Here is a 14,057-nt window from a genome sequence, read left to right on the forward strand (position 1 = left end):
CCTGTCTTAGAACTGCAAACACATTTGTTTTGTATAATGTTTTAAACCGTTATTTGATTTATCATTTCCCTTTCCGCATCCTGGTATTTTATTTTTCATCAATGATGTAATCTTTCCCCTGCAGCTTGCCTCTTCGTTTCTGGGCGACGATACTTGCCCACCCGTCCTTCATCTTCAACATGCGTCAGTCTCGCACTGCTGACACCTCGGTCACCGTCTTAAATCAAATGCTGGATAATGCATGCAAGGGTGTGGTCCCAACACTTAAGATGGTGAGATTCTGTAATTCAAGTTCAAATTCAATTTGAAATTAAGACACCTGTGGAAACACACAAGTTTTGAGAATTATTTGTAGATTAACATCAGGAAATTATTTTCATTCTGTTGATTAGTGCCTTTGATCAGTTTAAAAAAAATTCACATGAAAGCATACTCAGCCCAGACTATGATGTTGCTTATGACTCTATCAAGAAATCAATATCTGACTTTAAATTTAAATTCACGGTTTAATTTTCTTACATGACAAAATATGAGTGCAAAGATTACCTGACGATTGTATAAGAGAAGTACATCATGGTTAGAAAATGTTTGATAAACATATGTCATTTACAGTAAGAACTAAGAAATATAAAAATATATTTCTGTGGAGTGCATTGATGAATCTCTTTGTGCCTTTGATAAAAGTTTATAAATAACATGTTTATAAAAAGTACATTCAATATATGACTTTAAATTTAACTCTAGTATTATGTGATTGCAATTTCTTGCAGATATAGATTAAAACTTTTGAGCAACCTTCAAATAATTTTATCGGCAATTTATCGGATTGCAACTCGAATCTTTTATGAGATAAGGATTAAATGATAGATGATTAATGCCATGCCTATAATTTCATGGAGTATGGAATATATTCATTAATATATAAATCTTGAGAAGTTGGAAAAATGTTAATTGATGGCATTTGACTTGAAATATAGGTATAGTATAGATATAATGGTGGATTGCAATTTTGTGTAAAAGAATAAAAAGAATAATATGAATACATATTACCCATTTATTGATAACAGAACAGAGTTTGACACACTTCTTGTATTTACATCAAATGTATGGATATCAAAGTTCTAAATTAGTGTCAGATCTTGTCTGGATATGTACAACTACATGCATTATCACATGTTTTTAACTTTCTGTAGCGACAAAGTGAAGTGCAAAGTGGTCCACAGATATATGAAAATATGCCCATTATTATAAAGGTAACATGTATGGGTTAGTTTTTAACTTTTAAAGAACACCTGATACACGCTCAAACTCACAAAAGTCAATGATATCTGGGACAGATCCTACATTTTCAGTTGCCATTTTACCCTTCATAAATCCAGATTGATCAAACGAAGCAGTCATTAATCCATTAATTGTTGGGATAAAGCGTAAACTGCAATTTTGAAATCTACATTTAATAATGATATTAATAATGATAAAGATAAAGGTCGCAAATTACTTAAGAGAGCCTTGGGCCCTTTTTTGAACAATAAAGTAAGGGTTGCTTGTTTTTGTGACAATGATAAGTCTTGATTATTAAAATCCTCATTCAAACTTCCCGCAACAACAAGCTCTTTAATTTCCTTCCAAAAACATCTGTAGAATTCTACCGAAAGACTGTCACCACCTGGCGACTTATTTATATTCATGGCTTTTAAAGCATACCAACATTCCTCTTTCGATAACAAACCTTCAAAACTGTGTGCTTCTTCTTTGGACAGAGTTTTTATTTCCACACCGTCAAAAAATTCATTAAAACTTTCATTTTTATCTTTTTCACAATCTCTTTTCGCATATAAATCCCTGTAATATATATGAATATAGTGTAATATATTTTCCTTTTATATTTTCCTGTTGACTGTTGAACACAATCTATCTCTTTCCTTTTACCATTCCTCTTTTCTAACCGTAAACAAATATTTTGTTGACTTTTCACCTTTTTCCATCCATTTTTCCCTCGAATGAACAAATGCACCTTTACATTTATTTGTGTACCACTTATCAATTTCATTTTCTGATCGACACTTTCTGAAGATGCATTTTCCAGATATTCTATATACCATTTCTTCTGTTACAGTCAATAGCATATTTCACACTATATTCTCTTACTTTACACAATTCCCACCGTATTTTCAAACCTAAGCCACCATATTCCAACTTTAATTTTAATACCTTCCTTCACTTTTATCACTAAGGAAACCACATTGTGATTGCACTTTAATGTAGGAAGTACTTATATCTGTGGAGAACACAATGGATACTTGATCAGCTGAAACTAACCAATAGTCTAGTTTTGAGTACATGTTTAGAGGGACTTGTCTTCATGTAACCTTGTCTCTATGTAACTTGTTTTTTTAATAGGATTAAATTTCCTACAAACATCAACTAAATTGTATTTTTGTTGAAAGCTCTTTAAATTGGGTTTTGGCAATCACCACTAACAAGTGACACATCTTTTAAATGTTAAAATCTTTTTAATATTAAATAATTTAAAGAATTTGACTTTCTTAAAATCATTGGTAGGAGTTGAAATAACATAAACCTTTCCATTCTGCACGTAGACCGTAAGTAATTCTATATCACTGGTCAAAAAAGTTTCCTGTAAAAAACGCATTAATGGCATCTTCAGATTTTCAACCAACAAAACATCTTACTCCTTTTACTGTATCTTGGAATCAAAATTTATTAATTATTTTTAACTTCATGGTATGTTTCAAACAATGTAGTGTAATTTTCTGTAGATAGATACCTCATTTCTTCTTCTTTGTTTTTTTCTTTTTGATTGTTTGTTTCTTGTCGATCTCCCTGTCAGGCTTATCCATATCAATAACTTGTTTATCGGACAGATGCTTGTTTGTTACCGCGGTTACCTGCGATGCTGCGTTCGAACCGCTACGCTCTCTTGTCGATGATCTTGTTGCCCTGGGAGCATTTCTCCCTCATCCATCACTCTCTGGAGTGTTGTTTCCCTTAGCAACGTTCTTTGCGGCGTTGGCAATGAAGTCCATTAAACTCTTCTGTCGCGTCTGGTCGCGTCCTTTGCTGGTCGCCATCTGTTCGCGTTATTCAGCATTTTCTGGCTGAGTCGATTCAGTGTTGTCATGGGTAAATCACGTTGAACAGACGAGTGTGATATTGCTACTGAGTTGATGTTACATAGCTCTGCATTATCTGGGCACTCACTCTGGAAGGGCCCGCATTTTCTGCATACCCGGTAGCCTACATAGCCCTGTTGCTAGGCATCTAGAGCATGTCGTAGACTGTGGTTGGCCAACATGATAGATGCGAGCTACGAAAGTATTCGCGAAGATGAATTTTCGAGGTAGTCGTTGTGATGGTGGACGAATAAAGACCACTCGGTCCCCGTTGAGGAATTTTGTCAGTTGCCCATTCACTCGTTACTTTTGTCACTTCATATTATTTTCCTTTAAACTCTGATCTTTTAACTTCATCGTTTAGAGAAAGGGGAACATCTTTAATCGCTATTAAACATTTTTAACACTAAATAATTGCACCAACACAGAAAGAATTTTGCAGGGTTTAGCTCTATTTATGAACACCACCAAGCAGCAGTTGATGCTATTTATATATTTGTTGAACACATACCCTACCCTTGAAATCACAACTTGTTTCTTTTTGTTAATCAAGTAGTTATTCCATTTTTTATAAAGGATTTGACGAGTCAATGCACAAGCAACAATAAAATCTCACAAGTATCCACACAAATTTGATATTTCTGCCCATAGTATTTTTTTAATGAGACACGCTGTCATTAGCCTACTGATCGAGTTATAACACACATTGAACATGAATTTCACAATTTACAGCACAATTTATAGCGTCTGACAGAGATGAATAAAATGAGATTGGAAATTTTACACTCAAAATAAGATAGAAGATCAGGATTATAAATTTCTCACTGTATACTCAGGCACTTAATCACATTATATATTGGAATTAGATTGATAAATGATTTTGCAGCACTTGTATCCAGTATTGGATAATATCACATGAAATGAAAAGTTAGGGTTGTGTTTTATTAGCCTACTGGTAACTGCACAGGATAATGTGTAAGTTGTTTATCTATCTGTTTTCTCCAGAACAGTTAGTGTATTTGTTTATGTTAAAGATGGGATTCTGTTTGATAAAGAATGACTGGAGACTGTCATGAATTAAATGAATACCAGTGGTTCATTCTTTACATTTGCTTTTCTCACCTGAGTTACAACCCTCACATGAACACAAGTAAGCTTCAAACATCACTGCGAAAGAAAAAATGAATTACATATTAAAAAACAGTCCAGATACTGTATAGAGTGTCTTTATTAATATAGGATTAAAATATGTTTATAGCTAGTCATTCACATATTCTGACATTTGTAAAAGATATCTTACAGACCCTTTACCTATTTTTCCTTTTCAGAATTCCTCCCCAAGTAGGCTTCTCTTCAACAAGGAGCTACCAGCCTATATCTCCCTCCTCACTACCTACTACGACAACATCAACAAGACTCTACGTTTGGAGGAGGACGAACTGAAGGTAGAGTGCCAACGCATCGATGAGGTGAGTGTAGATGTGATTTAGTTCTATAGGGTCATTTACACTTGGAAAAACAAAATGGAGACACCATAGATTTTCATAACTACCATTCGCACTACTTGGAAAACCGAATAGTGTGCATGTGCCTGTGTTGCTGCTCTGCGTGTGGATGTAAAAAGAGTCACATGAGCAAAAACCATACTTAGTCACAGGTGTTTTGAGAGCAAACATTTACTCTGCAAAAACCAGTGGAATTTCGGTGAGCTTTTTTTTAAAATCGCATTCTAGAGGTTGGTTTTTCAATTCAGGTATTGTCATGGTTATATGGATAGCTTCCTAGTAACTTTTGAATAAACCCTGCAGTGTGAAAGGAACCTTGAGAAAACATTGCTTGCAGTGTGAATGCTCCTTATGTAAGAGGTTTCAGCTACATCCCTCAAGACCGATAGCTAACACAACAGCCCACAAGGTCGGTATGTCAGTTGTGCGGGCCTTTTGACAAAATTTCTGAATATTGTTGAGTCGGGTCTTGAAGGACATCAGTCTCATGGGCCATCGGTCATGTGGAGTGCTGGGGGTGTTTCACAAAGACTAAAATCGACTTTAAATTAGACTTAACTATGGCAGGCAGTTCATGCCACTGTTTGCTCTCACCATTTACTGGCAATAGTCTCTCAATGGTCATACATCTACAGAATTGAGCATTTTTGATAGTTCATTATTGAAGGAAAAAATATTATCTAAAGATCATAATTGAGAGACCAATGGTGAGAGCAACCAGTGGCATGAACGTCCTGCCATTGTTAAGTCTCCTGGGGGGTCTGCTACTTGAATATCTCTAGGGTTTCTTGTAAAGAAAGGCTCTTTTCACAGAATAGCTATTATATTAGGAACAAATATTTTACTTATCACAGATATATGGCAGATATTATTATATCCCTCTTAACGTGCTCTCGATATCGCAAAGATTTGTATTAGGAGTGATCAAAAATGGTGTAAGAAAGTGTATTTTTAAATTTTAATGATGTATTGTTCTGATGTAAACAAGCTTTCTGTTGCCAAAACCCATTACCTTCTGTTGACAGAGAAATTGAGTGTTATTCTGTTTATAAAATGAATAAGCATCTGGACAACATCTTGTCTTACGCCATATGGGTACTGTGACATGTATGTTGAGTTATTTCATGGAATTTGAAAGAGATTGGTGTACAATGATAGTGGGAGTGTGTGTGGGCCTATATGTGTGTGTGTAAATTTTATCAATTTCAATTCATTTGTTCCAGATCTTAGTCCTGTGAAATATATCAGCAATAGTCAAAGGCACAGAGAAATTTATTTTAAGTAAACTGAGCGTAACCATCAATTCCTTTTTTCTTCTCTAGGAATTCACTGGATTGTTCAGCCGTTTGACCAGTCTCAAGCAGCTCTATTCACGTATTCGTCCACATGAAACGATGGTAAGCAGAAAGCAAAATTCAAGATTTTCTTTCCACATTACAAGTCTGTAAATGAGGAGCATATTTTTCTAAAATTGTCTAATACACTTTGGAAACAGCCCAGTAATAACTTTGAACTTCTTTATTTAATATGATGCATTTGTTCATCTTACAGGCAACATTTTGGTTTTTATATTGATTTTATTTGATAACATCTCCTTTGCGATGACAAAAATAAATTTTGGATACTAAATAAAAAGTTGTGTATTTAGGTGAACATAAGTTCACCTAAATAAGAAAATGTGCATTGATTTCAATTTGCTGTTAATTTTTGATTAAATTAATATTTTTGGATTTAATATTAGGAACTCAACATTGGAATAATCACAGATCCACAGATATTACATACATGGAGAAGTCCTACTTTATGCAGTTTAGAATAATCACTGCCATAGTGATGGAGGGGCTTCATTAATACCTTTTGTTTGCCCTCTTGAAAAATATACTTCTACTGTGTGTCATAGAATATATACTGTCTATGCATAAATGGATGATTATTATAAGATGGGTAGAAGAATCCCTGCAATCTGATTGGTCAATTACCATGTAATTATTTTTACTGGATGCACGCAATATCGGGGATCGATACCACCGATATCCTTTTTTTTTATAATAAATCTCTTTTTTTTTTAACTTTTTTTTTTAATAACTTTTTTTTTATATAATTTTTTTTTTTTTTAATGATTTTTTAGATTATTTTTTTTTTGGTGATAATTATTTGTTTTTCGTGTTTTTTGATAATAATAATCTGTTCAAAAAAAAAAAAAAATTCTATAGACCTAATTTTTTTCTTTTTTTCTTTTTTAAGTTTACAGTTTAATGTGCACTGACAATTTTTTTCTTTTTTTTAAAACTTCATGATAAGTTAAAAATCATGCGTCCAGTAAAAAATTCATGCGTCCGGTAAAAAAAATTACCGGACGCATGATTTTGCCATGCATCCGGTAAATCTGTAAAATAACAAAATTTTGTATTTTTGACAATTTTTGGGGCCCCATCTTATAAAACAGATGATGCACAGGTTTAATTCGTGGGTCGGTGGAATCGTGTGCACGCGGTACCTTTGAATTTGGTCTAAAACCATTCAAAGGTACCTTGTGCACACAATCCCTACCGACCACTCAAACCTGTGCATCATTTGTATACCGGTACATAACTTTCATGAACATTTATCCGGCACTCATCTCAATGGATTTTGCAGTTTTTTACAAATTACTTTTTATCTGCACAGTGGCTTTTTGACGTGTCTATATAGCTCTTGGAGAATGGAAATGAATGAAAACGAGTAGCTAATATCATTTTTTTTTTGGTCTCTGACTCTCTTTCTCTCTTCACAGCTTGTTGAAGCTCTCCAGGAAGATGAGATATGCAGTTCAGCTCACTTTGCCAGCAGTCTTGAGAGAGTAGGCAACACCTTAGATCAACATGAGGATTAGTTACCATCTCACTATAATGGTATATTAAACGTGGACCCAGTGTGCCAACATAGGAGAATTGCAATGCTGTTCAACACTACCACCCAAGGTGATGCGTTTAATTTGTTTGAGTTTCCAGAGGACAGTCGAACCTGCTTTGAGAGGCCATCTGTAGTTATTAGCAACTTTTAGTGTTTTCTATCCGAGAAAAATCATATATGTGACACATATCTGGTAAAGCCACCTTTATACACAGATTTTGACTATGTTATAACTTGCATAAATAGTTGATGTTATTGGGCTGATGAGCCTAGCTTGTTCCTGGGGTGATGACCTGCAATCAAGAACACCAAAATCAATCTCCTGTACATGTATTTAATTCTCCATCTTCCGGAGTCTTACACCGGATGGAAGAATAGATCAGATTTGTAGTTGTTGTTAAATCATGCCTTTATTTCATATAAAAGGAATACATGTGTACATCCAAGACCAGGTCCACGTTCCCTTTCCGAAACCATGGCAGGTCGCACAACATATAAAACAAATACAAACAATGATGCATTACAACTACAAATATATATATCAATCATGCATAATTACAATTATGATTGTATCATGAAATATCGCTTCTATGCAGATTTTACTTCATTTTGTATCATCGGAATTAATTTTTTAAGCAGTTTGAAGAATAAGTGTCATTATGGAAGATCATTTTCTGGAACCTAAGATTAGAAATGTACTTAATTTGCATTTAGTTAGTTGAAATGAAATGTATCAACAATTTTTAAAACTGTTTTAGTGCCAAGTTTGCCCTCTTTTGATGGGGCAAACGAAAAGAAGTGTATCAAAATTATTTTTTTACTAAAGTGTTACAATTCTATTTTTTACTTTTATAGTGCCAAGTTTGCCCCTTTTTAGAAAGCTGATATAGACCACAACTTAATAAGTTCTGTAATGTGGCTTGGGAGGGCATGTTGTGTTTGTTGATAAAATGAGTAATAACGTCTTCTATAGGGTTGTTTTTTGTTGGGGGAGGGGCAGGGTTAGAAGCATTTCAGACCAGTGAGAGTGAAATCTGAATTTGATATGGAACAAATTACTTCTTTTAAATATTATGCTTGTTTGCATATTGATTACTTTGTTGTAGTAAAAAAAAAAGTGAAATTTATTTTTACAAATTGCTTCACCGCTATTTAACTTAATTTTGTGTTTGTTTATGTTTGTTTTATGCAGCATCCAGAAAATCTTCCTTTGATTATGTCATTTTGAGTTTTCATTATAAGTGTGTGCTTATACAGTTACTGTTGTGATTCAAAGGTATGTATTTGTGTAATGAGAGAAAAGAGATAATATATATATATTACTTGAATACACTTGTTAGTCTGGCACATTATATTTTACATATAACCTTTATATGATTTTTATGAAAGGAAATATACATGCATCTTTTGTTTTTTCAACTCTTTATTTAGCCAAAAATTGTCCACACTATGATTCCCATGTGGGTACCTGTGTTCTGTCAATTGGAAGGGACCCTTTTTTCTGCAGCAGCTCTTTAAATAAAATGTCCATAATTCTGATTTAGTGTGTGATAGGCCCCTAACACTTGCCTTAAACTTGACAAGGATTTTCTTTTGTATTCCTTTAATGCATAATTTGATATTATTCCTTATATTCAAAAGAGTAAGTGTGCCACAAATCTCATCACGATCAAAATTACAGCAAGAATAAGGTAAATTTCACAAGAGAAATCATCCATGTCATTTTGTTTTGCAAAAACAACGGTTCCCATGGGTGCACACCGATTCATTTTACACGCACTTCAGGATTTTTTGACAAAAGAGATGCCCTTTTGAGGCTTGTGAATAAAAGCACTAAAATAAGGCATTTATTAGGTTGATGTACAGACATAGGTACTCCCTTCATATGTACATATATAGGCCTATATGAGTAGTTAACAATGTTATCGTAGATGTAATAGACTCCAGTTATTCCTTATTGTAATCTAGCCATATGTATATACTCTCTCTACATATAGATGCCTTTCTTGAAGATGTGTAATACATTAAATATTTCCTCTTTTCGTGGGTAATTTGATAAAAGTTATGATGAATTGCATGTAATGTTTGTAGACTCTACTTGTTTCTTAATAAAAATGTGGAAGGAGTGTCCAAAGTTTTATATTGGGTATTTCTTTATAGCAATGTCCGATAGCAGCTTATCTGATTTATTGAGTATAAGACAGTAGGTAAGCCATGGGAGTAAAACTTTCACTGATATTCTTATCAACAAATGATTCTGCTGGACAGTCTTTATGTACTACATGAATGTAAATGTTCTGTTAATTAGCAATCACTTTTTATATGGTTATGTATATGAAATATATGAAGCATGCACGTTATTGTCTTTTGAAACTACATTTTATGCATATATTATATTATGATTGTAAGGTAAAATTATTTTTATTGTGTGATTAGGTTACTTGAAATTATGGTACTATTACATTACTCCATGTACTTAAATTTGTATGCAAATATATTCTTTATATATCTAGAAAATTTGTACAATTCCTTGGTATGTATATGTTTTTAAAAACTGAAATTGGTGAATAGATTATAGTTTTAGTCTCTTCTGGTAGCGAACAATGTGAAGTAATTGTGAATGAAATCATGATAAATGTCTCTTGAATTTGTTTCCAGGGTTGCTTTGCTTCATGAAACAAAACAAGTGATATGTAGTCCTGTGAGGTTCATCTAGTACTAGATATATTGATTGAAATGCCCAAATGCTCTTTCACAAAATGTTGTGTAATACTACCAAAAAAAAGTGGTAGAATGGGACCAAAGGATAAATGCAAAATTTCGAGAAGTGTTTTTTAATGCAATTTTCTGAAAAAATAAGGCAGACTCTTTTGCTATATGTAATCTTTATGAATTTAGAAATGCAAAAAAGTATGTACTGTTACTTGGCAAACATCATGTCATGATAATGTATACATATTTAAACATATTTTCATATGATAATACCCAAGGATTTTGTATTCTTCAATGACTCAAATCAATTCATTTTACTATACATTCTGCCATATACAACTGGCATTTGCCTTCTTAATAATAATGAAAGTGCAGCTTCTTTGAAGATCTTTGTTGTTTGTTTTGTGCTCTTTTCTATGAAACATATGTGTTTATCTTTCATTGCCAATTATATGCTTACTTTAATGAGAGACAACTCATAATGGCATTACTTCTACTCAGCACAGTTTATTGCACAATGTGATTGATGGGGCAATGTGGAAGTATTTACACAGCTGCTTGTCAGGGAGGTAATTAATTATATGATTGTTTAGTTTATTGAAATGAATGCAAAATAGGCACAAGCTTATGTGATGGGGCAATGTGGAAGTATTTACACAACTGCTTGTCAGGGAGGTAATTAATTATATGATTGTTTAGTTTATTAAAATGAATGCAAAATAGGCACAAGCTTATTTGGTGTAAAAATCTCACCTGAATTTCACCCGACCTTGCATCTTTTCTAAAACTAGTCATCTGAAAAATTATATTACAGTAACTTACCTGTATCTCATTGATTTAAGCAAAGAAACATTTTGTTCTACTTGCATATGTAATCAAGGATACCTTCCATACCTGAGGATATTCATTTCTTTATTTTGTAGTTGTATGTCTTCCCATAAGAACATTTTTGTATGAGAAATGAATGTGGAATAAATCTGATTGTGCTCAATCTACATGTTATGGAATTGATGTAACTATAATCTACTAGAAGTGATAATGTCTATTGCATTATTTTGATTGTCTTTTTAACCCCAGGATACTGTCTGTAATAAGCCAAATCTTTATTCAGCTGAGGTATACATATATACATATTTTCACTTATAAATTCAAGAGCTTTAGTATATTTCATGCTCCACCATTACTAACTGTTATCGCTTAGCTATTTGCATTTATCTCTGTTGGCATTGGACTAACTTCTTTAAGGTTCTGACAACACAAACTTTTCACTCAAGACTTTGACATGAATAGTGAGCTTCTGTAATGGATGGATTTGTTCAAGGTATGACTGTAAACAGGATTGTGCATAGAGATACTGTAAGAAGTAATAACATACTGGAAACTATGGATTGAAATCTATGTTGATTAGAGTGACTTTGTCAATAAGAACAAATGCAGTTATTGTCTTGTATATTTCATCTGAAGATGTGAGCACGAGCATGATTGATAAATTTTCAAGCCGAATGCCTTTTTAAAATAAATGTACACATGTATATAAAGTGCGTCTAGCCCTCATTACAAATTCATTTGTATGGGAATAAGAATTATAGGTATCATCCTGAACATTGAATTAATGCAGCAATGAATTTAACCTAAATCACAATTTTAAGATTTTGAGTATTGAAAAAGAATGAACAGATGATTGTCTTCAATTCAATTCGTTTCTTTTTATTCTCTATACTGAGCTCTTACATCAGCCAGTGTCTGTTTTACAGAAAGGCCGTTTCCGTAATCATCATGAGATTTAAGACATATTAAAGGAAAGCAACATAATTATTCGTGTATATTATCACATCCATTCTCTGAATGTAACAGGTGTGAACATATATATTTTGGATGTCACAATTTGTCAAGTAATGAGTGGTAAACTCTGGTGTTTCAAGGGGGAATGGATGAAGAATGTTTCTTCATTGAATACAGTACTTACACTCTCTTCCGAAATCATTTTATTTTTATAACGATTTTAAGCTATTACTGCTTTTCTGGTTTGAAAAGTAGTAGAAATATCACATTTCTCTTATTTTGTAAAGTAGCTCAGTTAAGATAGAAAATCATGTGAAATAATCGATTCTGGTCATTTTAACGTGATTTGCGCTTCAGACTTGACAAGGCGGATTAGTACTTCTGCTCTTTTTTGTTTGTTTTGTATGTCATTGCGATAACATGATTTTCCTATGATAAAAAGAAACCAACTTGCGTATAGATTTGTGATTTATTTAGACCTTGTGTTGCCTCCTCTAATCCCGGCTGCTAATCCCGGCTTTCCTTCATCTTTCTCTCTCTCTCTGTCCAAACTAAATACCACGGTCACACCTTCGAGGCAGACAACAGACGATATAAAACATTGTGGTACCCCTGAATAGCCGAAATGTTTGGAGTCGGCTTGGAAGTATTCATTTATTTATCTATTTATGCACGTTCACAATGTCACAATTCATTAGAGTTAACATCACATGAGAAAGAATGTAACAAATCATTTTCAATTTTACAATCCATTTGAATTGACTTCACTTGAAAACGAATATAACAACGTTTTATCAAAGACAAGTTGCAACTATTATCAGTTTAAAGAATGAACACACAAAGGTGATGAAACATAAGCAAAGAGAGCTTAAATCGTTATAACACCTTTCAAATATATTATACAATTATGACAAATAAAGTTCCCAAAGGGTTGTGAACTATTTACACTATTTACAAAGAACAAGAACAAAAAGAACAAAAAAAGAAAAACGGAAGTATATTGTTAAGTCTAGTAAAAAATGTATGTTCGATATAATGAAAACTGATATATAGATTATTTTGTAAGTGATATCTTACATCTGTGAAATGATAACACATTTGAGTGCTCTTTTAAAGGAGTTTGGTGATTTTATATTTCGAATATTGTTAGGTAGAGATTTCCTTACATCTGGGCCCCTATGTCTGATTGATTTCGGTATGACTGAGGTATAACCTATACACCAGCGCCGGCGATACATGTTAGATTTTCTAAATGATAATTGATGATTGGGTTTTATTTACCATGCAAGGGTAACTACCTTCAGTAGTAATGCTGCTCTTCTTGTAGGCCATGTATTAGTATTACACCATTATTGAAAGGTAGGTCTGTACCCATTTTACTCGACTCAACGTCGGATTTTTCTTTCTTTTCTTTTTTTAAAGAGAAATTTCATCCAATATCTGTATCTCTTATTTTCCTATTTCCTATTCCTTTAGAGTGAATAAAATTACATATTACTAAATAATGAATGAACATTATTACTGAAAAATAAATAGTGTTATAAATGAGGGAAAGAAAAAAAATAATACATGAAATCGAACACTGAGTTGTAACATGTATTAATTTTGTTCCGCTAGCCAGGCGCGGATCAAGGATTTCTTAGGGGGGGGGGGCCAAATTTGAAATTATGCGAGCCAAATATTGGTACGTAATGGTAACCAGCATTGACGTAATGGGGGATGCAGGGAGGGGCGATTTTCCCCCTCCCTCCTCCGCAAAGCGCCGAAGCTTTTACGTTTCATTAAATCGTAGAGAAAAAAGATGATTCGTTGTACCGTTCTCGACTTTTAATCCTCGTCTGAATTCAGTTCCCCCCCCCCCCCCTCCCGCGCGAATCGTGGAAGCTTTGTAATCTCAATTATTAGAGAAAAAAGACGATTCGTTGTACCGTTCTCGAAAATAATCCTCGTCTGAATACAGTTTTCCCCCTCCTGCGCGAAGCGCGGAAGTTTTTACGTTTCATTAAATCATTAAAGAAAGAAGACGATTCGT

General features: G+C 33.4%; 1 protein-coding gene across 1 annotated transcript in view; it reads left to right on the forward strand.

The window, feature by feature from the left end:
* Nucleotides 1-11,275, forward strand: part of LOC578743 (plexin-A4) — a 61,302-nt gene extending 50,027 nt beyond the window's left edge. The window contains exons 36-39 of the mRNA XM_030973320.1: nucleotides 125-272; nucleotides 4,463-4,603; nucleotides 5,962-6,036; nucleotides 7,413-11,275. Of these exons, the coding sequence (XP_030829180.1) occupies nucleotides 125-272; nucleotides 4,463-4,603; nucleotides 5,962-6,036; nucleotides 7,413-7,511 (463 nt within the window). The 3' untranslated portion in view covers nucleotides 7,512-11,275. The remainder of the gene's footprint in view (nucleotides 1-124; nucleotides 273-4,462; nucleotides 4,604-5,961; nucleotides 6,037-7,412) is intronic.
* The last annotated feature ends 2,782 nt before the right edge of the window (nucleotides 11,276-14,057 follow it).

The sequence above is a fragment of the Strongylocentrotus purpuratus genome, unplaced genomic scaffold (genome assembly GCF_000002235.5).
Source record: "Strongylocentrotus purpuratus isolate Spur 01 unplaced genomic scaffold, Spur_5.0 spur5_scaffold_6, whole genome shotgun sequence".
Classification (NCBI taxonomy): domain Eukaryota; kingdom Metazoa; phylum Echinodermata; class Echinoidea; order Camarodonta; family Strongylocentrotidae; genus Strongylocentrotus; species Strongylocentrotus purpuratus.